The following is a 25,042-nucleotide window of genomic DNA, read 5'->3' on the forward strand; positions in this document are numbered from 1 at the left end:
GGCCAATCAAATTAGCCTCCTGTCAGACTTTTTTTTTAAAGGAGCGGCTCTTCTCCGGCAGCTGAAATCCTTGCAGTCCTGTAGCCCCGTAACTCTGTATATTCTACTAGCAGAACATGCATGAACCTGCTCGTATAGTTTTATGGTGGGAGTGTGACCTACTTACTGATTTTATTCTGCACTCTAATGTTTGTATGTGCAGTCGCCTTATTAGCATTTTATCATTTTTATAGCCTTCTGACAAACAGCAGGTCATAGTTTTCAGTTATTTGGTGAAATATCTCAACATGTACTGCATACCAAATTTATACAGACACTCCAGGTTTCCAGACATTGTATCCTACTGAATACTAAGTGCACTATGAATTGCATTGTGTGTCTGTATATAAAAAAACGTACCTTATTTTACCTTACTGACTTTAATAATCCTTAATAAGACATTTCCTCTAGAGCCACCATGAGGTATATTTCAATCAGGAGAGACAAGAGAATGAAGTAAATATAGTTGTTTATTACACAGATGATATTAATGATTAGGTAATGTCAAAAGTCTTTGGCAATTGGACTCTGCAGGGAGTTTTTGAGTTTGCATCAAAACAGACCCCCCCCCCCCCCCCATGCAATCCACACACTGGTGATGGTGACTGATGACTTCTGTTGAGACTGATGAGGTTGATGAATCTTGAGACTGGGAGGTGATGCAGAGGTGGAGGGTTGCACAAAACAACATCAAGAAAGCACTAAAGCAGAGAGGGAAAAGACAGCTGCAATATGATAGGCTGTTAATGAAGGTGTGTCACCGTGCTATTAGGTAATGTGAACAGCTGATGTCTTAATTGATGCCCCAGAAATCCCAACAAGGAAATTATAAGCTATGAGAGGGATTAGAAATAAAACTATAGACAGAAGCATGCAAACAATGTCTTCCTGTCTGAACTTTTGCTAAGCTTCATTTCAATAATAGTAACTTAATTTATGTTGCACCTTTCAAAAAAAGTCAACCTTTGTGTTTGGTGCTAATGAGCAAACGTTAACATGCTAAAATAGTGAACATGGTGAACATTATACCTGCTAAACATCAGCGTGTTAACACTGTTGTTGCCACTGTGCTGATTTTAGTGTGATTAAACCCTTATAGAGCTTAAGTAACTGGAAACTGTTTCTCAATATTTTTTAATAGCAATACAAATAAGAAGATAGGAAGAAACTGAAAGAATCGGAGAGTGTTAGTAGTAGTATTTTAAGCTTTGGCCAGGCTGTTCATGCGCCTGAGTCACATCTTTATATGCATGAACACTCTGCAGGAAGCAGGTAAATCCGTATCAGCATCCCGAGGCAGCAGAGCAGCGATCCAAGATCCATCTGTAGCCTTAAGGGCGGCGGTTTATAATTATGCATGCAACAAATACGGCTATCTTGATCAAATGTTGCATAATCAGCTCACACAGGCTTCTGAACACAGTCAATGATTTAATTCAAGTTTATTGCCATTATACAGTGCAGAGAACGTGTACAGTCAGGTGTCTTGTGACTCCTAGAAGGCAAAAAGGCAAATGAAATAGAGCAAATACACATACAATTAAAACATAAAAAATAGAAATATGTGCAATAAAAAAAGAAGGAAACACTATATACATGTGCGTTTAAGGGAAGAGAGGATTCACATGTGTAAGGTAACCAGATAAGTGCCAAAAAGCAGAAAAGGAAACAGGAAAAACTATGTTTGATAAGCAGCATTGATCAGATATAGATATATCCCTGAGGAATGATGAAGAAAAATAATAATAGATAATACATAAGTAGATGAAGCAGCAATATAAAATGAAACCAGACACTGATTTACAGGATAGAATAAATAGTTTGATTGTGTTTGTTTTAAAGGAGCAAAAAAACTCCCAGTTATCTTTGCACAATGAATACTTAAAGAAAATGGGAGTTATTGGGAGTTAATAATTGATAATGCAGCATTTTAATTGCATTATTGTGTGCATGCAAACCTTATCAATGATCCTAAGCAGTCAGTTTTCTTTCATTTTAATGTGTAGTTTGTTGCATGCAACTTATTTTGTTTAAAAAGGAACTAAACAAATTTTGCTGCTGTGATGTAAACATGTACACCATGACATCACTGCTGGGTGTCGTCTTTTCTCAGTAGGTTTTAAATATTAATCTAGAGAATGAGTTAAAACACAGCTTTTCAACCTGGTGTATAGTTACTCTTTAAATGTAATAGAAAGTTTGTCATTAGCAGATGTTGTACTTACATTAAACAGACAAAAGACACCTAAAGATGTGGTGTAATATTTGATATATTTAGTGTAATATCGCTGACTGTCATCATTCTCTGGCAAAGGCACAATCTCAATTTTTGATACCATAATTTTCCAGTGCGATGCTTTCATCATGCACATCGCTGCTCACTCTACAGGAATCATGGGAAACCACAAACATCATTTTAAACCATAACCCTTTCATGTATGAATTATGATAACCTCAGTCAGGAAAAGTGTTTGTATTTCTCTTTAGACATTAAAACAATATTTAGAATTTATTTTATTTTTCATCAAATGACATTACATTACATTCTAATAACATAAATATTACTTCTGTGACTGTTTCTGGAGTCGCTGAGTCTTGCTTTACCTCCACAATGCTTCCAGCTGTGCTCCTGTCCCCAGATTTTAGTGTTCAGCTCTCCTTAGAGCGTCACACTTTTTAAGCTGCATTTTCACTTTGCGTGCCACTGTGTGTTTATTTTTGTATGTGTGTCTTTGGGGTTTTTTTTTGTTTGTAGGTTTTTTGGTGGACGATGAACATGTCTGGCGGCGCACCAGGAGAGGAGCTCACAGATGAGGAAAAGGAGATCATCAACAGCGTACTGGCTCGTGCGGCCATGATGGAGGCCACAGAGCAGCAGAGAATCGAGTGAGATGGAAAACTATTATCTCTGTTGCACCAAATCCTCATCACGTCAGCCATGAATGCAAATGCTCACTGAGTTGAATTGTGTTTTGTTTGGGGTATTTTTGGTGTAAAACCAGTGCCAAGTTTGTGTTTGTGCTAACAATTTATTTGCACGTGTTCTCAGGCGTCTCTCCAGTCGTCTGGATAATATCAAGAGGACAGCCTGTGGTGACGGGCAGTCCCGCTGTCTGCTTTGTGGGTCGTCCTTTGGACCACAGGGGGTCACAGCTGTCCTTTGTGTGCAATGCAAAAAGGTGGGTGGATGTCTGATTATTTCTGCTTGAATAAGGAAAACAAAGCAGTCACTACACAAGCGTGCAACACTTCTCCACTCTGCATGGAGAGAATTTCTGTTTACTATATTTTTTTCAGTGTTCTGTAGATCGTAAGAGGTTTCCCATGGCGATAAGCAGCCAGTGAACCATATACTAACTCGCTCTGACACACACTGTGTTTTTCCTGATATTATGCATCACATTCTGTTTCTTGTTGCTCCCAATAACTAAGTAAAGGTTAATGCTTGCTGAACTATGAAAATATATGTGCTGTATGCACCGGCTATCTAGGACTAAGTCTGTGTAGGATTATGTTTCTGTGTGTGTGTATTTGTGTGTGTGTCTGTGTGTGTGTGTGTGTGTGTGTGTGTATTTGTGTGTGTATTTGTGTGTGTGTGTGTGTGTGTGTATTTGTGTGTGTCTTATGTATTTACCTCTTTGCAGCACATGTGTAGCAAATGTGGGATTTCGAGCAACAACGGGAACTATCCAACGTGGCTGTGCAGAATCTGCAATGAACAGAAAGAGGTGAGGGAAGAAGTTACCAGATAGTAAAAGTATCAATATAGTAATGTAAAAACACTCCCATAGAAGTAAAAGTCCTGAATGAAAAATCCTGCTTAAGTAAAAGTACAGACGTGTTATCAGTATCCATTGTGTCAAATCTTCATCTGAAAAGTAACTAAAGCTGTCAAATAATGTAGTGGAGTAGAAAGTACAATATTTCCCTCTGAGATGTAGAAAGTAGCATCACATGGAAATACTCAAGTACCTCAAAATACATTACTTAAGAACAGTACCCGAGTAAATGTTCTTCTACCACTGAGGAGGGATGAAGAACAAAGTGGGTTTGATCAAATTATGGTGCCAGATTTTGGCATTAAGTCATTAATCTGCCACCAGAACAGGACTTTTCTGATGATACGAACAATTTTCTTGCTTTTAGACTTGGCTTTTAGCTCAAAATTGCATTTCACTGTCTAGTGGCCTGGAAAATTACCTTCCATTGATACTTCCTCAATATCCACCGTGATTAATGATTTATTCTAACACTTATTTAATTTTAAAACACACAGATACAATTATGATCAATATGAGACTTGAAGAATAAGGTTTACTTTCTGTTTTTTTCTTATAAAGTGTTGTTTGTTGAGGTCTCTGCCTCGAGGAGACTCTTTAAATAAATGCTCTCTCCTGTCAGTCATGCACAGAGAAACTGCTCTATAAGGCTGCGAATACAAACAGTAGATGGACAAAGTTGGTGACCTGCTGGTAAACACAGTGGAGCATTTAGCAGTTAAAGAGCCAGATATGTCCCTCAGGAGTTGGTAGAGAGCAAAAACGGAGCTAAAAGAGAGTGAATATTGACTTACATTCAGCAGGTGGACAGAAACACGACTCCAGATGAATGTTGATCAGTAACTGCTTGTACAAAAATGTTCAACATATGAACTTTATAAAGCAATAATATGTAAATATTGTGTTTTCTGCTTGTTTTGCTGCCCCCTAGTGGCAAAAAATTAATAATTAATGCAATTTTAAGACTTGCAGAAATGATTGGTTGCAAATGATTATACTGATGTTTGCTTATCTTTGAAACATTTAAAATGTGTATGAAATCAAATTAAACTTAGAAATGAAATCTACTCTACTTTTCATAGTGTTTTCTGTATTGTGATTTGATTTTAATGTAAGCATCAAATATTAATGTCACTATGTAAAACAATTAATTTAGCTTTCAAAGACCAAAGGTTAATTAATTGTCATCTAACTTTTAACATTTTTCACTTAATTATGTCACAGTTAATGCACACATAAAAAGGAAACACAAATAAGAATGTGTATAGTGATTTTACATTATTCTGTGTATTTGTCTGATTTGTTTTCATTACGGCTTTTATTAAAAATCTTCTATATTTAGGCTTTTTCCAATTTTTGATATTCTGACTGATGTATCTTCTTCATCTATCTAAAACTAAGCACCAAAACGTCTCTTCAGAGGCCCGAGGATGAAGTTGTCATGGCGATACATCTCTATGTCTGTATTTTTGTGTGTATGAGTCATTTAGCGCCTGGTTATTGTGCTCATATATTGTTATTATAACATTTAACCTCAGTAGTTTCCATTCAGCTGACTCAGTGTTTTGTGTTTCATATGAATTTAACCTGCAGGTACAGAAGCGTTCGGGAGCCTGGTTCTTTAAGGGGAGAGGTCAGCAGGGTCTGCCTGCCCCCCTCCCTCTCTCCAGACCTCAACAGGCCAGCACTGAGAGCAGATCTGGTCCAGCAGGTTATAATGGATCACAGGAGCCTATGACGAATCATCGGGAGCCTGGTAACTATACAAAGATATTAGGTTTATATAAGGGTCAGTGACAAATAAGGGTTGGCAAGATGAACAATTCAAAAATATGTGAAAAAATAGTTTTAAAAGCAGCATCAGGTTTGTTAAAATGTACATTTTGTATTTTTGTTGGTTTTATGTTATTTGAAATGAAATTTGCACCATTTTTTAACCAAAAGTAAGACTGAATGCTCCTGAAAATGTCAAATGGTGTAACCACAAAAGAATGATAAATATTGTGTATTTAAGTGGACTTATACTAATAATTACTACATTTAAAATAAAATGTAAATGGTTCCTGATCTCCATGATTCCCCAGATTAAATATAATATTTAGAACAATTGTATTCCATTACCTTTATTTAATATAAAAAGTTATAATGTAAGATCATGCCAAACTAGTTGATATGGTGTTTTATTGAGAATTTAGTGTTTTTAAGCAAGTTGAATTATTTGGTACAAAGTTTTTATGGTTACACCACTTAGACATTTTTGCCATAATCCTCTAATATATTCTCTCAAAATGGATTAAAAGCAGAAATTTGATGCTGGGTCCACAAAAAAAGAATGTGTGCAAGTTATTCATATGTTTATTTTCACATTTTAACCCCTTTAAATTTGACTAAACCACATGGACACAAAAAAACATCATTGACCCATAAATATTGTGAACACATTAAAGTAGGAAGGCTGTAAAATAAGTACTAGTTGAGCTATAATAACAAAACACACATCCAAACGACAAATTATGAGATTATGAGAGACACACATTCGCCACAGGTCATGACTGTCTGCTGTTATTACAACACGAGCGCACAAAACACAAAGTGCCAAAAGTGCCACAACAAAGTGTCGTCGTTTGTTAACTCCTCACATCAAACTGGCTGCTATAAATCTCTGTGTCACTGTTTTTTTATTCAGGGGACATTTTTACATGAGAAATATTGCCAAAATCCATCTATTCATTGTCTCTTCCTACTGTCATCACTGCTCCGAATTTATTAACAGCCTCAGAACTATTACTTGTTTTGTCATTTGAACATCACACAAAATTGAACTCCAAGCTACTAAAAACACACATGGGCCCCAAATATTGGTCGTCTCATATTGGCTTCTGAGTTTAATTCAGAATGGATCTTTATATTCTTCTTATCTAAATAAAGGGCTGCCATCATTGCACTTTATATTAAAGACTATTTGAGTGCTTAACCCTCCTGTTGTCCTCCAGTCAAGGAAGGAAGGGAGGAAGAAGGAAGGAAGGTAGGAAGAAGGAAGGAAGGAGGGAGGAAGGAAGGGAGGAAGAAGGAAGGAAAAGAAGGGAGGAAGGAAGGAAGGAAGAAGGAAGGGAAGGAGGAAGGAAGGGAGGAAGAAGGAAGGAAAGGACTAAGGAAGGGAGGAAGAAGGAAGGAAAGGAGGGAGGAAGGAAGGAAGTAAGAAGGAAGGAAAGGAGGGAGGAAGGAAGGAAGGAAGAAGGAAGGAAGGAGGGAGGAAGGAAGGAAAGAAAAAGGAAGGAAAGGAGGAAGGAAGGGAGAATAAAGGAAGGAAAGGAGGAAGGAAGAAGGAAGGAAAGGACGGAGGAAGAAGGAAGGAAAGGAGGGAGGAAGGAAGGGAGGAAGGAAAGAAGGAAGGGAGGAAGGAATGGAAGGAAGGAAGGACGGAGGAAAGAAGGAAGCAAGGAAGGTAGGAGGGAGGGAGAAAGGAAAAGAGGAAGGGATGAAAGGAGGAAAGAAGGAAGGGAGGATGGTAGGGAGGAGGAAAGAAAGAGAGAAGGAGGGAGGAAGGAAGGAAGGACAGAAGGAAGGAAGAAAGGGGGATGGAGGAAGGACAGAAGGAACAGTCAAAACAGACGGGGTCAAAGACACAATGGTTAAAAATGAACACTGAGTCCTTCAGCTAACCTGCTCAGTAGTTATTATTAAAGCGGTGCAAAGATAAAACGCGCTGAAGTCATAGCTAACAATCCAAATGTGGATTTCTTACTTGTAACGTTATGCTTTACGTTAACAATTTTTAGTTTTAAGTACATTTTTATTTGTTATTAGACATTTAAAATGTAATGTATCATTGCAACAGGTAAATCAAATCCTTTTATAGGCTGGATACTCACTGTCATCATGCAACTACAGGAGCACTACTGCTAATGTGTTCACAGTAAAATACCACAAATTCACAAAAAAAGATCATTCACTATACCCATAATGATATGTAAATTACAGTCACTAGCTGTAAACATGTTTTATGGTAGGTTTATTGGGGATTTTATGGTACTCAACTATAAAATACACAGTAAAGGCCACCACTGAGCGTACCAGACTGCTGTCGTTGTAAAACGATGGATAAAATGTTATGAGTGTCACACAACCCTCACAAAATGACTTATTTCAGAAATAATCCATTTGTTCTGATAAACTTGGGGAAGTCTAAAAGAGCCGGAAGATTAACAGCCAGGATGGGAATGTCGCGCCAGACGTGAGATTAAAAAACTCTGTGAAATACAGAGAGATTTATCTGGCGGTGATAGGTTTAATCAGCATTATGTGAACTTTTTTGGCAAGTGCTTGAATGAAATGGACGTTTATTTATATGTAAAAATTCTGCACTGCAGGTTTAAAGTGGTTGGCAGTGGACAGCCTCTTCCAAAGAGTTTAGTACAGAATATGTGACTTTACAACACAATAATATGTCGATGTTGTGTTTTGAGCTTGTGCTGCTGCCCCCAAGTGGCCACAAATATATTAATGCAGCTTTAACCCTCCTGCTGTCCTCGAGTCAAGGACGGAAGGGAGGAAGAAGGAAGGAAAGGGAGGAGGGAGGGAGGGAGGAAGGAAGGGAGGAAGAAGGAAGGAAAGGAGGGAGGTAGGAAGGAAGTAAGGAGGCAAGGATGGAGGGAAGGAAGGAAGGAAAGGAGGGAGGAAGGAAGGGAGGAAAGGAAAGAAGAAAGGGAGGAAGGAAGGACGGAGGAAGGAAGGTGGGAGGGAGGGAGGAAAGAAGGAAGGACGGAGGAAGGAAGGTAGGAGAAAGGAAGGAAAGAAGGACAGAGGAAAGAAGGAAGGGAGGAAGGTAGGGGGGAGGAAAGAAAGAGAGAAGGAGGGAGTGAGGAAGGAAAGGAAGGAAGGAAAGAAGGAGGGAGGGCGGGAGGAAGGAAGGACAGAAGGAAGGAAGAAAGGGGGATGGAGGAAGGAAAGAAGGAAGGGAGAAAAAAGAGGAAGGAAAGAAAGAGAGAAGGATGGAGGGAGGAAGGAAGGACAGTTGGAAGGAAGGAAGGAAGGAAGGAAAGAAGGAACAGTCAAAACAGACGGGGTCAATTTGACCCGGGAGGACGACAAAGGTTAAAGCTTAGATAAAAATTTGGTAGTAATTCGTTAGATTGAAATTTTTAAAGCAACATTTGTTTTTATCCTTAAATGCAAGAATTTCAAAGATTTTCATTTGCTTACATATGATAGTATTCAGAAAATTACCTTTGTATACTTCAAAACTGCAAACACGTTAAATACGTTTGCAGGAAATGTAATGCTGGAAATGTCTTTGGTTAATGTATTTGCCAAAACGACCTTTTCTAAAGTGGTTTTGTTGCCTAAATTTGAACACACACAGGATCAGGATGTCAACCTCAGTCTCTTGTGTCAGCGCCTGGCGTTTTGTACATCAGCTGTCCACCTCGACCAACTCTCTTTGACTTCAGGGCAGCACATAAATGTCACTCATTCAAAAAAAACAAAAAAAAACAAAACATTGCCTGTGAACATAAACCAGAAAGCGATTATGTTTCTTTGTGCACTGTAATTTGTAAAAACAATTTTCTAGTGTTTAAACGTAATTTAGTGGAGACAGGATTAGTTTGAGGCCTCTTTGCCTTTTTATCTTTGAGTGATGACTTCTTCAATAAGTAATATGTAATGAGTTTACAGTTAAAGCAGTTTGCCCAACACTATTAATAACACCCTATAATAAAGTAGTGAGCAAATATAAGGGACTTTTAAGTGTGTGTAATTGGGGAAGAGGGTTAAAATAAAGTATTATCTGTTAGGTGTGATATATAACTGGGAGCTGTGTGGCAAACAGCAGCTGTAGTGGTGCCAGTTATACTCTTCTGTTTGCTCAGAACTCAGTGCAGAGCCACAGCAGCAGCAGCAGTCCTGTGGATCAGAGCAATGGGAGCAGACAGCAAGAACAACAGCTGACAGCTATAATGAGAGCCGGTCCAATCCAGCAGCTGTAATGAAGACGGAGCGACATGTGTTAGCCTCCAAACCGCCTCAGGCAAACGCACAGCAGGTCAACTCCACTTCAGGTAAACTCATACAGCTTCCTTCTAAGAATAAGTCAAACGCTACAGGGAAGCTTTCAAAAGCTTTAACGTCAAAATCAATACATGAAAAAAAAGAAGATGTTTCAGGCCTTATTAATCACTAATTGAGTATTGTGATGTCCTTAGCTGCACCTGCAGACGTGGAGAAGAAAGAACAGACAGTGTCCCCTCCAGCGGTGGAGGAAAAAAGACAACCTGCTGTTTCCAGTTACATTTCATCTCCTGCTCCTGTGACAAGAATTGTTCCACCTGTCAATCCTCCGGCCAACAACCCCAATCCTCCGAAACCCACACCCGACCGAACAGAGGAGGAGGACAATGACTACGACTCAGATGATGCCAGTACGACTTACTTTTCCCTCTTAAAACAAATGTCTGATTCATAGAAAGTGAAGGTGCCTTTACTGATCCTGGGCGTTTACTTTTTAAAGTTATTTTTTGTATCTGTGTAACTACTATAAATTCCTCTGTTTGCACCTTTAGCTGCATGAGAAATTTCCCACAGAGAAATGAAGAGTGACAAATCAATGTTTATCTGTTTTAGAGGGTGTTGATGTAAAAGTTCAAGGACTGCGTTTATCAAGCTTCTCAGAGTTGGAAATCAGCCTTGACAAGACAAAAATGTAACTTTCTTAAAGGGGACATATCACACTTTTTGGGTTCAGATGTCTGTGTTACAATTACTCAGAGTTTCAGTGTGTTTTCAGACAGGCTGAACTGAGGGTCTGCATAAAGAGCCAGTATAAGATAAATAAGGAATTATTTTTTACTGTAAATCATGCAAAGATATTCCAGTAGAGTATAGAGAATCTAAATATAGAATATATATGGAAATGTGCAGGATATGTCCAGTTAAGGGCTGCGGTTATCAAGCTTCTCCGAATTGACTGGCCTAAATTGAACTTTCTTTAAGGGGATATATCATGCTTTTTTTCATTTTCCGTCATTAATATACTGTTACAATATCAAATGTCTGGGTTACACATAGTCAAAGTTTCAAAACTTGCAGGACAGGAGCTAAAACAGCCTGTTTCAGACAGAGGCTGAACGGAGGGGCTGCATAAAGAGCCAGTTTTAAGATAAATAAGGAGTTTTTAACTAAAAATCATACGACGATATTATAGTAGAGCCCCATAATTTATATGCAAATGTATACTATATGTCCTGTTACTCCACTAATCTTAGGAAATGGAAGATATATTACTGGATTTGTGGAAAGATGTGATTGGGTAGGCCTGATTGAGCATAAATCCTGCTCAGAGGTAGCAGTATTTTTAGTCCTAACTTGACTTTTCAGAGCGATTCCTGGGAGTGAGTCAGAGAAGTTTGATGAAATATGTGTTTTTTCGAGGGGTTTAATTTCTCTCTCAGATGTCTGAAGTGTTCCTGTGTTTATATTCTGGCAGCCACTCTGGGATCTCTTGAGTTCAGTCTCCTTTACGAACAGGAGAGTCACGCCCTGCACTGTTGTATTGTCAAAGCAAAGGTAAATATGTGCTGAGTTATCCAATGAGTTTACATAGATTTATAGAAATATCTCAACTCCTGCAGTAAAATATGTGAAATATAGCCATAAACCCTGCTGAATCTGAGCATTGTTGTTTCTTATGTGTCTCAGGGTTTGAAGCCGATGGACTCAAATGGACTCGCTGACCCGTATGTTAAGCTGCACCTGTTACCTGGAGCCAGTAAGGTATGACCACCTTTATTATAACTTCAAGATGTTGACTGTAACAGCTGCAAAGCTCTGATTTAGTGGTTTTGGGAATATTTTAAAGCTGCATTAAAATGTTTTTTGGGGGGGTTTTTTGGCCACCTTTGGGCTGGAGTTACCTTAGAGGCAGCTGGATTCACAAGATCACACAAGAATCCATCTAGTCAGGCTTCAAGTTACATGCTTGTGTCCGAACGACCAATCCGCGTCTTATGAGGATTCTTGTGAGATCTCATTATGGGTCAGTGACAAATAAGGGTTGGCAAGATGAGTAATCCAAAAATATCTTTAAACAATTGTTTTAAAAAAAACATGCATATGTACAAATAACATGTACATTTAGTATTTTTGTTGGTTTTATATCATTAGAAATTACATTTGCACCATTTTTTACTGGTTCTGTGTAATAAACCATCTGGTGAGTCAGTTTAGGGTTGGAGCTCCACAACAAGCTTAACTTCACCCACACAAACCACTCCATGAATTTCATTTAGTGACTGTTTCGGCAGACAGACATTTGGAGTCGTGTTTCTGTCCACAAGATTAATGCGAGTCAAATATTCCTTCTCTTCTAGCTCTGTTTTAAACTCCCTCTGAAAAAGAAATATGCCTCTATAGCTGCAAGATGTTCCACTCTCTTTATCAGCGAGTTGCTAACTTTGTCTTTTTCCCAAGCACTTTGATCTGAGCTTGTCGTTTATTCAGAACTTTTTTTTTGCTGCCTGCTGCAGAATAAGGTTGATGAGAACAGCGAGAATGAACCCAAACAGTAAAGTTATGGGCTGTAAAAGCAAAGTAATTATTTAAAATAGAGTAAAAAGCTCCTGTAAAGCCATCAGATCCATATAATATGTAGTCCCACAAGAAATTTAACCTTTGTGACGTCCTCCCGGGACAAATTGACCCCGTCTGTTTTGACTGTTCCTTCTTTCCTCCCTTCCTTCCTTCCTTCCTTCCTTACTTCCTTCTGTCTGTCCTTCTTCCCTCCCTCCTTCTCTCTTTCTTTCCTTCCTTCTGTCCTTCCTCCCTTCCTTCTGTCCTTCCTTCCTTCCTCCCTCCCTCCTTCTTTCCTTCCTTCCCTTCCTCTCTTCCTTCTTTCCTCCCTCTCTCCTTCTCTCTTTCTTTCCTCCCCCCTAGCTTCCTTCCTTCCTCCATTCCTCTTTTCCTTTCTCCCTCCTTTCTTCCTTCCTTCCTTCATTCCTCTCTCCTTTCCTTCCTTCTTCCTTCCTTCCTTCCTCCTTTCCTTCCTTCCTTCCTCCCTCCTTTCCTTCCTTTTTCCTCCCTTCCTTCCTCCCTCTTTTCCTCCCTTCTTCTTCCCTTCCTCCCTTCCTCCCTCTTTTCCTTCATTCTTCCTTCCTTCCATCCTTCCTTCCTCCCTCCTTTCCTTCCTTTTTCCTCCCTTCCTTCCTCCCTCTTTTCCTTCCTTCCTCTTTTCCTTCATTCTTCCTTTCTTCCATCCTTCCATCCTCCCTCCCTTCCTTCCTTCTTCCTCCCTTCCTTCCTTGACTCGAGGACAACAGGAGGTTAATGACTCAAAACAGTAGAAATGTAGGTATCTTTAAAATAAATGTAGGTACTATCTTTTTAAATCTTGCTTATATCTTGTTAAACTTCCTACTGGCTTGCTTAGTATTGTTTTTAATGCCTCATATCATCTATTTTTGGCTTCACATCGTTCCAATTCAGCACTTCGGAGCTCCGTCTTTACATGACAGGTGATAAACAATTAAGGTTATTATTGTTGTATGGAAATATTGATTCATGCAGCTATAAATAAGCAGCATTATCAGGGTGTTGCTGCAGGGCTTTAGCTGATACAATGAAAAAAAGTGCTTAGGGTGCATTTAAAAAACTAGGAATGCACTAAAATAATACGATGCAGCAAAAAACGCATCGACTAGAGCTCCAGGCATCAAATATATGAGCATAAATCAGTGCTACTAGACTTATGACATGAAGAAATGTCAAAGTTGGGTTGTTTATGCTAAGCTAAACTCACCGTCTGCTGGCTCCAGCTTCATATTTATCAAACACTCGGTAGGAAAGCATCCACAGGTCCCAGGAGTGTTAGTGCTGGACATGCTAACAAAATAGCTTTTTTTAAAAAAAATGTTGCTTAGAACAACAAAAGTGCTCCTGTGCTCAGCAGTGTTGACCTTAGAAAATACAAATAAAAACATGTCGCAGCATTTTAGAAACACACAAAAATTTGTAAATTTGTCAGGCTAAAGCTAAAGCTGAAGATATTGGAGATAAACAGGGTTGGGGAGGTTACTTTGGAAATGTAATTGGTTACAGATTACTAGTTACTCTATTTAAAATGTAATAAGTAATGTAACTATTTAAATGATTTAATCAAAGTAATGTTACTTATTATATTTTATGACTTTTATAATGTTCTAACCAATTTCAGCTGTTAGGGTAAATGTTCCCATTAAGCACCAAAATCTAAGTTCAGCTGTTTTTCATGGATACTGACATGATTTATAAGGGAGATCATTTCTTATAAAGCAACATTTATCTCTCATTTGAAAATGTATTCATTAGTTCATGTAGATTTTGGAATATAAAATAAAGAGATTTGATGAATAAAATGGGTTTAATTGTTACTGTAACTCCATTTAAGCCCATGTGTGCTCCAAATAAGCCCACTTCATGATTTATTTACTAAATATAAAATAAATATTGATTTCAAAGAATTAAAAACAGCAATATCTGTATTCAGTAACATGTTAAATATTAAAACATGAGAAATAAACCCTCCTGAGCAAAATCTTAAAAGTCTGACTTCAGATGTAACCTCCTTTGTAATCATCTACATTTTCATCAGTAACTGTAATTTAATGAATTAAATTACATAGATGCTGGTAAATGTCTTTCTCTTATATTTCTCTTCTCACGTGAATGTTTTGTCTCGTGTTACTGCTTTTCAGTCTAATAAGCTTCGCACCAAGACACTTAAAAACACTCTGAATCCTGTGTGGAACGAGACGCTCATCTACCACGGCATCACCGATGATGAAATGTCACGCAAAACACTTCGGTGAGAGCAACCTTAACCCGACTTACCTTCAATAATAATGTACCATTTATGTTAAAAGAAAACAGTTTAATTGAGCCTGTGTCTGTCTGCAGGATTTCAGTGAGCGACGAGGACAAGTTTGGACACAACGAGTTCATCGGAGAGACGCGAGTGGCCCTGAAGAAATTGAAGTTTGACCAGAAGAAGAACTTCAGTGTTTGTTTAGAGAGAGTGATGCCGGTAAGCTTGACGACAACACTGACATCTTATATGTGACAACGCTAAGGTTAAACCTGCAGTAACTCATCATTCGGCCACTTGGGGGCAGCAGAAACAAGTAGTGAACACAACACTAACATATCACCATCTATTAAGTTGATATCAGGAGGGGAGTTCCGGTCCTCTGAAATTATGCCAACACGGAATTAACTTAAAACTGCATTTCTATCAAAAGGCCACCAGGGGGCGACCGTTTTGGTGTCAAAAGGACTTCCATCTCTATACAAGTCAATGAAGAATTCACCAACTTCTCACTTGATTTCTAACCTCAGTAAACGTTTTCAAAATGTGTTTATGGTCTCAATCACTAGTTTAAAGCCTTCTTCAATGCAGTATGATGTTCATTTGTGAAATTTTGGCCTCCCTGATTTTATATTTGACAATAAAGCAGGGTATACATTAGGGCGTGGCTACGTCATGATTGACAGGTTGATTGGTTCACAGGTTCAGGAGGGCGCCTCATGCCCCTCCTGATGCCCATATAAGTAGAATCCGTGTTTTTATTTTTCCCGGCATGCACCTGAAATTTTCAAGATGGCGCTGCTCATATCCGATACTATTGGCTTCCAAGCAGCAGTCCACAAACCAATGGGTGACGTTACGGATGTTACGTCCATTTCTTATATACAGTCTATGGGTTAAACCTGCAGTAACCCATCATTCAGCCACTTGGGGGCAGCAGAAAAAAGTATCCTTGTGCCATCAAGGAGCTGAACAGAAATCTCCAGAAGTAGACTCTTTTAAATTATTAATTTAAATAAGTGCAATACAATGTGCTATACAGACTGCAGTATCTACACTTACTTGTTTATATGATGACTGTTATATGATTATGTTTTTTTGTGTCGCACCACGGAGGGGTTGCATGAGAATTTCGTTGAAACAGTAATGTTCAAATGACAATAAAGCATTCTGATTCTGATGTAAGTCCAATATTCACTCTCTTTTAGCTCTATTTTTTTTTTTACCTCTACCATCTCCTGAGGGAAATATCTGGCTCTTTATCTGCTAAATTCTAGACTATGTTCACCAGCTAATCTACAGCTAACTGTGTCTGTTTGCTGTTTGGTGCTGAGCAGGTAGTGAACAGTGGCTTTTTTAAAAACAGTTTTTTCTCTGTAAACAACTCACTGAGAGCGCTGAGAGCAGTGGCGTGCACATAGTTTTTGAAGGGCAGGGGCGAAAAGAAAAAAAAGGGCACATACAGCGCGTTCTCGCTACTGAAGAGGGCACTTTAGCGCACGTTTTTGCCACCCAAGAGGGCACTTTAGTGTGTTTTGCCAACCAGGAGGGCACCTTAGCACGCATTTTGGCTCTCAAGCGGGCACTTTAGCGCTCGTTTTGGCTCCCAAGGGGGCACTTTAGCACGCGTTTTGGCTCCCAAGAGGGCACTTTAGCGCTCGTTTTGGCTCCCAAGAGGGCACTTTAGCGCACATTTTGGCTCCCAAGAGGGCAGTTTAGTGTGTTTTGCCAACCAGGAGGGCACCTTAGCACGCGTTTTGGCTCCCAAGAGGGCACTTTAGCATGCGTTTTGGCTCCCAAGCAGGCACTTTAGCGCGCGTTTTTCAACAATTGGGCAACAAGGGGGGGCGACCACCGTTGTGCACACCACTGGCTGAGAGTGAACCAGAACAGAAAAGTTGCAGCCAGACAGCTAAACAATGAGCCTGTTTACCAAGACACATTGTGATACGATCACTCAAACCACTAGCCAAGGTGGTCTGGGACACTTATTTTTTGTAGTGTAAACGCTAATGTGTCCTGATGCGTCCCCAACAAGGACATAACAGGAACATTTGTTACAGTGGTTGCTTTGGCAACAGTGCGCCAACGCCAAATGACTTCCTGCCAACCTCAACAGTTTTAACAGCCTGTACATGTATATTCAGTCAGGTTTGTTTTCTTAGCTAGCCTGTGCAACACTAATCAAACGTTTGAGCCTTTAGTGGAAGTGATGTAGGCAGTAACGAAATCTGAACACAAGTGGTCAGCTGGACGCCTTGGAGACGCGTGATAAACACAGGTGTGAACGGTGATTTGTCTCGGTATAAACACTCCCAATGAGCTGAAACTCACTATAAAGCGTCATAAAGCTGAAGGGAGCTGCAGAGTCACTGATAATTCTTTGTAGGTTCATCACTACGACTACGTTTATGGTTTTTTTTACCCATCCATCCACCCTGACCTAAAATTTATTTTCCTAGGATGGTGAAGGAATGACACACCCTACTCTGCCTCTAATAGGCTACTATTTGTTACCTTCATTGGTTGTGTTGGTGAGGCTTAGGTATGAGGAGTGAGACTAGTTAGGATTAGGATAAGAGGATCAGGGTAAGCCAATGAAAGACGGAGTATGGGAGGTCAAGACTTCGCTATCCTAGGAAAGAAATATCACCCTCCTTAGGCAGACTTTGTCACTCTTCAATAACGTAACCTGATTTCTTCCTTTGCTGCCATCATACTTACTTCAGCTGCTAGAGGGCGCTGTCCTGACGTAAATATAAGGTGTTTTTCATGGGGGGGGGGGTGTCTCTAATGGTGCTGGTGGTGATGATGATATGATTATAAGATCTGTTTTTTCTCTCGTTGCAGGTGAAGAAGGCCGTAGGAGGCTCGGCCCGTGGCATGGCTCTCTACGAGGACGATGTAAGACCCTCAGATACTGTACATCTCACACATGCTACTGTATATACATGGCAATTAAATGATGTACACGTAGCATATGTGTATTAAAAAATGTAAAACTGTAAAGACAGAGAAGCAGATTACATCTTATCAGTAAGCCTGGTGGTATTTTATATATTGTTTGTCAACAAATCTCATGAATGGACCAAAACCAACAATTAATTCATCGGCTAACAATATTTTTTTCCTCTGTGTATCCAAAGCCTGATATAATTTATGTATCTGTGTCATAGAGCTACAAGCTGATACTGACCTCATTCAGTAGATCGGATACCAGCCAGACGTGATCGATCCACATTAAATTTCTTCGTCAGTGTCATTATAAAACTCACTGTTTCTGTTACACTCATACAGTCATGATGTACTGCCAACTCAGCTTTTAGCACTTGGCTAAATATTGGCAGATATTAAATTCTGTGTAAAGCAATAATAAATATGTGCAACTAACCACACAGTTAACCCTCCTGTTGTCCTCAAGTCAGGGAAGGAAGGAGGAAGGAAGGAAGGAAGGAAGGAAGGAAGGAAGGAAGGAAGGAAGGATGGAAGGAAGGAAGGAAGGAAGGAAGGAAGGAAGGAAGGAATGATGGAAGGGAGGAAGAAGGAAGGAAAGGAGGAAGGAAGGATGGAAGGGAAGGAAGGAGGTAAGGAAGGAAGGAAATTAGGGAGGGAGGAAGGAAGGGAGGAAGGAAAGGAAGGAAGGACAGGGGAAGGAAGGAACGAGGGAGGGAGGGAGTAAGGAAAAGAGGAAGGAAGGAAAGAAGGACAGGGGAAAGAAGGAAGAGAGGAAAGTAGGAGGGAAGGAAAGAAGGAAGGAAGGAAGCAAGGAAGGAAGGAAGGAAGGAAGAAAGGAAGGAGAGAGGGAGGAAGGAAAGAAAGAGAAGGAGGGAGGAAGGACAGACGGAAGGAAGGAAGGAAAGAAGGAACAGTCAAAACAGACGGGGTTCGGGGAGTACGACACAAAGGTTAAATTTGAATGACAATAAAGATTGTAAAGTATATAAAATTAGGTTTTGAAATTATGGAGAAATGCTCTGAAACACTGTGTTTAGTTTCTGCTGAAGACGCTGAAAGCCCAACTGAACAGCCTCTGAGTTAACAACGCTCTCACCAAACTCCTGAGAAAGCAACATGGATGATATTTAAAGAATAAAGTAACTGTTTAATTCAGCACATATTTTGTAGGTAAATGTTGAATTCTTTTGGTAAAAATGTAACTTAAATGACTCATTTACAAGCAAACCTTCACCAATCAGTGTGATGTTGAATTGTCATCTTTTTCAATGGAGTTTGGTTCACTTCTCACTCCTCTACTGTCCTTGGCGACTTCATTGTCAGCGTCACCCTCGGAGCAAAAGGCCCTGAAGCTGTGCTTTTTTTTTGGGTGAAGTGCTGCCCGGCAGATGCTTCCCCCCTCTGGCCGGGCAGCTCCCAGCTGCACAGTCGGTGCTGAAGCCGAAGCAGAAGCAGCTGGCAGCTCCATCCGTCAACCGATGCTTCAACTGGGTTTAAAATAACTCTTTGAGCACAAACGTTGACCGAAAACGACCCCGTTCACAAGTAACAGCAGACTATCCAAACTGAATCCTTGTTGTCTCTGATGAAAGTTTGCAAAACTACGAGTATGTACGCTCTAGTGTTTATAATGTAAGGAGGGGTCATAAGACAGTAACCTCTCTACGTCATAGAGCAACTATTTCAGGCCAAAATTCAGTATGACATAGTTTACAGTCTTTTAACATGTTTTTGGCAATTATTTTTCTATTATTTTCTGTATAATGTGTTTAAAAAATAATCTCTCATCTTCCTTTACATTGAAAAAGAGAAATCTGGAACTGATCAGGAAAAGAAAAAGTCAGATTTGGCATCCCTACATAAACCTCCATTAAAAACACATCAGTGAGCCACACCAACATGCTCCTTTATCACCACGAACACACACACACACACACTGTAGTTTATTTAAATTCAACCCCCCAAACACACCATCCTGCTGACAGAAATACTCCCTGGAGCACCAAATGTGGATTCATCCGCCGCTCAAAATAGTCCCCAACAAATCTACTCTTTACAGCTGTTTGAGTCACATTTGCTAAACACTGCAGTGCCCACCTGTTTTAGGGAATTTCTTTTTTAAAGATAAAAAAAGAAATGATATATATTTGTGAGCCGCTTTTAAAGATTTATGCCTTGAGTAGGATGACGTGCAAAAGTTTAAGACAAATGGAGATAACCCTGTTGCATAATATGCTTGTAGATTTGCACTTAAGCATGTACATTATCCTCCATTAGTAGATATTATGATAATCATGGTGTAATGCCTCCAGATATGTGCAAAGAGCAAAGGAGCATTAGGATCAGTGACATGAAATACTGTTACTTCGTGTGCACGTGCACTTTTTTTTTTTGGTTGTTCTTATCCTGTCGATTTGAAGCTTTGTACTAAATGTTATTCCTTGTTTTGAGACGTGCTACAGAAATAAACCCTCACTTATTTCCGTGTGTGTGTGCGTGTGTGTGTGTGCAGGTGAACGAGGCTGAGGATTCGGAGGAGAGGGGTCGTATCCTGGTGTCACTGATGTACAGCAGCCAGCAGGGTCGTCTCATCGTGGGCGTTGTCCGCTGTGCTCACCTGGCCGCCATGGACTCCAACGGATACTCTGACCCATTTGTTAAAGTGTATGTACCGAATTTATCAGATTATGGCTAAAAAGAATAGTTTGATATTGTGGGAAATATGTTTTATTTGCTTTGTGTGCTTTGAGAGTTGAGAGTGATGAGAGGATCTTGTGGGAGAATGTAACTAAGTACTCAAATACTGTATTGAAGTACAATTTTTAGGTACCTGAGTATTTTCATTTGCTGCAACTTTATACTTCTACTCCACTACATTTCAAATTATACAGTTTACTACACTATAAATGTATTTCACAACAATTACTACTACTTTATATGTAAAACATGTGCTCAGTTTCTGTCAAATAATATTATCAAACTCATTCAACAAAATGTTACTATTATTTTACCTTTTTTTTTTTTTTACTACTATTGTTTTTATTGCTCTTGTACTTACTTAATATTTATTGTTCCTTTTTATTGATGCTCTTCTATCTTTACTATCTACTTTGCTGCTGCAATAATGAAAATTTCCCCACTGTGGGACTAATAAAGGAATATTATTTTATCTTATCTTAGAATAAGTTGTTACAACATTGACCATATTTAAAAGTTGCACTCAGTCAGTATTAATCTCCCAATAATATACTGTATATATATATATATATATATATATATATATATATATATATATATATATATATATACCACATGATAATTAAAAGAGTCATTTTGCATATTGGGTACTTTTACTTTTGATACTTTTAGTACATTTTACTGCCAATATTTAGGCACTTTAAATCAAGTAATATTCTGACTGACTTTTACTTGTAATGTAGTATTTTTTGTGCGTTTTTATTGTGTTGCTACTTTTACCTAAAGGTCAGTTATTCTGGAGAAATATTGTTGATATTTGAACTAAACACCCAAACAAAATAATTTCAGCTCCTGTTACACAGCAGACAAAAACTTAACTGAACAATCTAAATTTGATAAAAACTTTAATGAAAACTACTGATCACTTTGTCCAAAATCACCGACTCTACCTTTAAGTAAAATATCTGAGTTTTTCACTACTAACAAGATTTAAACTATCTAACAGAAAGCTAATAATCATATTTCCCAAAATGTCAAACTACTCCTTTAAATATTCAGACATTACTGAGGTGATAATTTTGCACTTAAGCATGCACATTATCCTCCATTAGTAGATATTATGATAATCACAATGTAATGCCTCCAGATATGTGCAAAGGAAAAAGGAGCATTAGGATTTTTTTTAACCCTCTTCGCTCTTTTGTGGTGTAGATTTCTGAGGCCAGATATGGGAAAGAAAGCTAAAAACAAGACACAGATAAAAAAGAAGACCCTCAATCCAGAGTTTAATGAGGTGAGTCTATTTCTGTTCCTCTGCTCACACAGACATCCATCAGAAACTTTGTAATGAATGTAATTTTGTGTTTCATAATTTCATTTCAGGAGTTCAGTTATGAAATAAAACACGCAGAACTGGCCAAGAAAACTCTGGACATCTCAGTTTGGGACTATGACATGGGCAAATCCAATGATTTCATTGGTAAGTTAACTAATGCTCACTTGTATTCGCATTTCTCCATCCATCGTAAACTTTTGTGATCCCCTGACTGTTCCTATAGCGCCAACATGAGGTTTAGATTTTTGGCTCATAGTGAAATATCTCAACAATTATTGGATGGATTGCCATGAAATGTGGTACAAACATATATGGCTCAATGACGTTTTTGTGTGTCCATGTGGTTTACTCAAATTTAAAGAAGTTAAAATGTGAAAATAAATGTATGAATAACTTGCACACATTCTTTTTTTGTGGACCCAGCATCAAATTTAATCCTTTTAATCCATTTTGAGAGAATATATTAGAGGATTATGGCAAAAATGTCTAAGTGGTGTAACCATAAAAACTTTGTACCAAATCATTCAACTTGCTTAAAAACACTAAATTGTCAATAAAACACCATATCAACTAGTTTGGCATGATCTTACATTATAACTTTTTATATTAAATAAAGGTAATGGAATACAATTGTTCTAAATATTACATTTACTCTGGGGAATCATGGAGATCAGGAAACATTTACATTGTTTAAATGAAGTCATTATTAGTATAAGTCCACTTAAATACACTGTAGGTGGATAAAATATGTAATATTTATCATTCTTTTGTGGTCACACCATTTGACATTTTCAGGAGCATTCAGTTTTACTTCTGGTAAAAAATGGTGCAAATGTCATTTCAAATGATATAAAACCAACAAAAATACTAAATGTACATTTTAATAAACCTGATGCTGCTTTTAAAGCTATTTTTTAACATATTATTGAATTGCTCATGTTGCCAAACCTTACTTGACATTGACCCATATATTCTCCTATGACCGATGTTGTTATAACTTTGTTCATCATCACTAAGTCAACATGTTGCATTGTTTTACAACGTCTCTGTACTTTGTGTTTAGGATTGATTAGTCAAATCAAATGATTTAGACCCTTATTACACAGAGTAAATCTGATGATTCCTGTGACTTTGCCAGCTTTGCTTTGTTGGTAAACCAGCCTTTCCTGTCAAACATGTTGGTATTATAACAATGGACATGTAAACATGCTGATTAGTTTATTAGCTGTGATAATGACAGACTCACAGACTCACAGAGAGTCACTAGCACATTTTATTAGAGTCCTTACAGAGAAACCCTGGGACTATTGAGCTGATAGTTGTTTTTCTAGGCCACATTTTAATAGCTATGTCTTTTAAACGAGACTTTTTCATCCTTTTTTTTTTTTACTTTAATCAAAACTACCTTTTTTATCTCTTGTTTAGTCTCTCATATTAATGCTTTTTCTTCCCTCTCTCTTTGCCTTCAGGTGGATGTCAGTTAGGCATCCAGGGTAAAGGAGAGAGTCTGAAGCACTGGTACGAATGCCTCAAGAACAAAGACAAGAAGATCGAGCGCTGGCATGTTCTGCTAAATGACAACACCGTCCAGTTTGAGGATTAAAAACATCTTCTCCTCCTCTATGTATTTTCTTTCTCTTTCTCCCTGTGGAATATTGTCTTCTAGTGAGCACAGGTGGACAGATTATTATTATTATTACTATTATCCTCTTGCTTTTATGTAGTGCAACGTGCAAAAATGGATGATGAGGCTCTATAAAAACATAAAACAGGTCGCTGTATGCTGTATGCATTTAGCCATTTTCACTGTCATCATATCATAATCTGTATCACATAATAAATTAACCTTACCTGACCGGCGGTAATGACTGAATGAGTGCTATCATGTTTTATGATGACGATAAACAGTATGTTGTAATGAGACCCAGCTGAGGGGGATTCCCAGTTTTCCGTCTCTGACCTGTTTCCCCTGTGTTGTATCTGTGCTCTGCTGATATGACATCATGTCCTGCATAGTAACCTGATCTGTGTGACCACGTTGTTCGAGTGCTTGTGTCACCAAAACATTTGTTTGGCTTGTGTTATTATTGTGCATAATTATCATGCATAAGTTAATGAATAAACGGGAAAGATTACAGATGTTTTGTAGCTTAAACATGTTGGTCTCGCCATCACCGCTGTCACCTTCTCCTGTGCATGTGTGAGCTTTCTGTCTTGCCTATTGGAGAAATATAAAACCTCAACATGCTTCTGCACGACAGTCTTATTATTAAGAACAAATTCAATGATGCAAAGTATTGCAGAAACCTCATGAAATTAAGTTTTTAAAGGTTATCTGATCTGAACATTTTGCTTATTGATGCATGTCTTATATCATGATGTAGCATACACGTGATTAATAAATAAAGACATCATGGCACTTCCTCCGCTTCCCATCCTTGCTCGATTTGTGTTGTGACATGGCAGGAAACTTTGTCTGAATCAGGCGAGGTTTCAACCAATCAGCTGAGACAGACACGCAGTGGAGAATTTTGTGAACTTTGACTTCTCTTGATAAAAACTTGTCGTCTCTCCAAGTGGGTAAAAGTTTATTGATTTCTTACACTCTGAAAACTCTTGGCCTGAGGATTGAACGGTCACATAATCTACCTTTCTCGAAGCAGAGAGGTTCCATTTGAAGATGAATCAGAAGACAGGAAGCCAAACATTTGAATTGAATTTGAATTGAAGTACTTTATTAATCCCTTGCAGGGGAAATTGAATGTCACCTTCTCACAAAAACAGCCAACATACAGCAAGGAAACATGCAAACTCAGGCAGTACAAGATAAGAGCAAAGCACCACATCAACATCAATCAACAATCAAATAATCCACAACGCTCAGCAGTCAACAGCAATGTTCATTAAAAAACCTCACTGCACCAGGTATAAAGGACCTTCTAAATCTCTATTTACATTTGATAAAACTGAGCGATCAATACAAATGATCTGACCTACACTCAAGACCCTCAAACAAATGAAAAGAAGGTCAAATAACCAACGTGTGATATTTGCTATTAGCAGTAATTTATGAATTTGGCCATAGAACTCATTCTGCAAGTAAGGTGATAATTTGAGAAAAAGTATTTTACCCTGTGTACTGTTCTGGCAGTATTTTATATCAAGGAGCACAAACTCATTCGTTGTCTTTCTGATAGTTTATTCAGTCGTCTGCAGACGGACTCCTTGCTGTCTCAAGCGTTGAGATGGCACGAGTGAGCCCAGAGCAGAGGAAATTGTCAGATTATATCCAATACATTATCTCGTGAAAGGATGACCTTGTTCTACCATCAGAACAATGTAAGCACAATAGTCACGTCATAATGTGTGTACAATCAGGACAATAGTTAGTCAGTAGATTTT

At 38.6% G+C, this 25,042-nt stretch overlaps 1 protein-coding gene across 1 annotated transcript; it reads left to right on the forward strand.

The window, feature by feature from the left end:
* Nucleotides 1–2,809: 2,809 nt before the first annotated feature.
* rph3aa (rabphilin 3A homolog (mouse), a) lies at nt 2,810–23,243 on the forward strand. Its single transcript, XM_062434526.1, has 15 exons — nt 2,810–2,925; nt 3,089–3,218; nt 3,684–3,767; nt 5,412–5,520; nt 9,701–9,877; nt 10,034–10,237; nt 11,302–11,381; nt 11,514–11,588; nt 14,543–14,652; nt 14,745–14,871; nt 17,503–17,556; nt 20,120–20,271; nt 21,517–21,598; nt 21,688–21,784; nt 23,110–23,243. The coding sequence occupies exons 1-15, from the start codon at nt 2,810–2,812 to the stop codon at nt 23,241–23,243; spliced, it is 1,731 nt and encodes a 576-aa protein (XP_062290510.1).
* The last annotated feature ends 1,799 nt before the right edge of the window (nt 23,244–25,042 follow it).

The sequence above is a fragment of the Scomber scombrus genome, chromosome 15 (assembly GCF_963691925.1).
Source record: "Scomber scombrus chromosome 15, fScoSco1.1, whole genome shotgun sequence".
NCBI lineage: Eukaryota > Metazoa > Chordata > Actinopteri > Scombriformes > Scombridae > Scomber > Scomber scombrus.

What these genes read in the sequence shown, in the direction of transcription:
- rph3aa (XM_062434526.1), top strand. Translation starts at nt 2,810, where the DNA reads ATGAACATGTCTGGCGGCGCACCAGGAGAGGAGCTCACAGATGAGGAA. An exon ending in TGTTACCTGGAGCCAGTAAG is followed by an intron (nt 11,589 to 14,542) that starts GTATGACCACCT and finishes ACTGCTTTTCAG; the next exon opens with TCTAATAAGCTTCGCACCAA. An exon ending in TCAATCCAGAGTTTAATGAG is followed by an intron (nt 21,599 to 21,687) that starts GTGAGTCTATTT and finishes ATTTCATTTCAG; the next exon opens with GAGTTCAGTTATGAAATAAA.